This window comes from Eurypyga helias, unplaced genomic scaffold (assembly GCF_000690775.1).
Source record: "Eurypyga helias isolate BGI_N326 unplaced genomic scaffold, ASM69077v1 C15428883, whole genome shotgun sequence".
Lineage (NCBI taxonomy): Eukaryota > Metazoa > Chordata > Aves > Eurypygiformes > Eurypygidae > Eurypyga > Eurypyga helias.
In genome coordinates, this window is record NW_010283349.1 from 1 (window position 1) to 776 (window position 776).

A 776-nucleotide genomic window follows, 5' to 3' on the forward strand; every position below is an offset into this window, starting at 1 on the left:
TTGGAGTGCATGTTTCTGTTTTCCAGCTATCGATCTTACCGTTTCCCATGCTCCTGTTTTTCAAGGTTTGAAACATGCTGGCCAGCTCTGATGAAGGACTCTCATGGCGTGATAATAATCTTCAATCCTGAGCTGCCCAGTCACCTGAAAGAAATTGAGATGTGGTACTCCTGTTTCGTGCAGCAGCAGCCACTCCTTGATAGTCAGTGCCTCCTAGTTGCACATCACAAGCCAGGCAGTGCGGGGGACACCGAGAACCTGTCCTTGGGTAAGAAGATGGAAAACTTGATGTCTAACTCAGAGTTTCTTATTGATCTATTTATCTTTAGAATTGTTCATGCCTTGTGGGTTGTGGTTTTCATTTAAATCTGCCATTCAAATAATACTAGAGTGCTTTGCGAAAACAGAAAGAATTAATTCCAAAGGTCATCTAGAAGGTAAGCAATATTCCTGTTTCACAAAAGGGAAAGTAAAGGCAAGAAAAGTTTGACTTCCCTAAGATCACACAGTGAGGATGTAGCTGGGCCAGGGATTAGAACTCCTGATGTCTGGAGCCGTGTGACATCACGGCTTTGAATTTTGTCTTTTGTTAACTGACACATTTGAGGCCATCTAAGCCTGCATTTTATTGACCAAAAGAATAGGAGCCTTTTGAAATAAACATCTACTGATCTTCCTCTTAACATTAATAATAGGTACTTTATATACTGCGAAGTTATTTTTGGCTGTTAATACAAATGAGAACACACACTCCCTCTGGGCAACCTGTTCCAGTG

The 776-nt window shown here is 41.5% G+C and overlaps 1 protein-coding gene across 1 annotated transcript; it reads left to right on the top strand.

Moving 5' to 3' along the window:
• Positions 1–66: 66 nt before the first annotated feature.
• Positions 67–268, top strand: IFT22 (intraflagellar transport 22; the record flags this gene model as incomplete). Its single annotated transcript, XM_010160010.1, has 1 exon — positions 67–268. A coding segment is annotated over exon 1 (178 nt), but the record flags the coding sequence as incomplete, so codon positions are not given.
• Between the last annotated feature and the right edge of the window lie 508 nt (positions 269–776).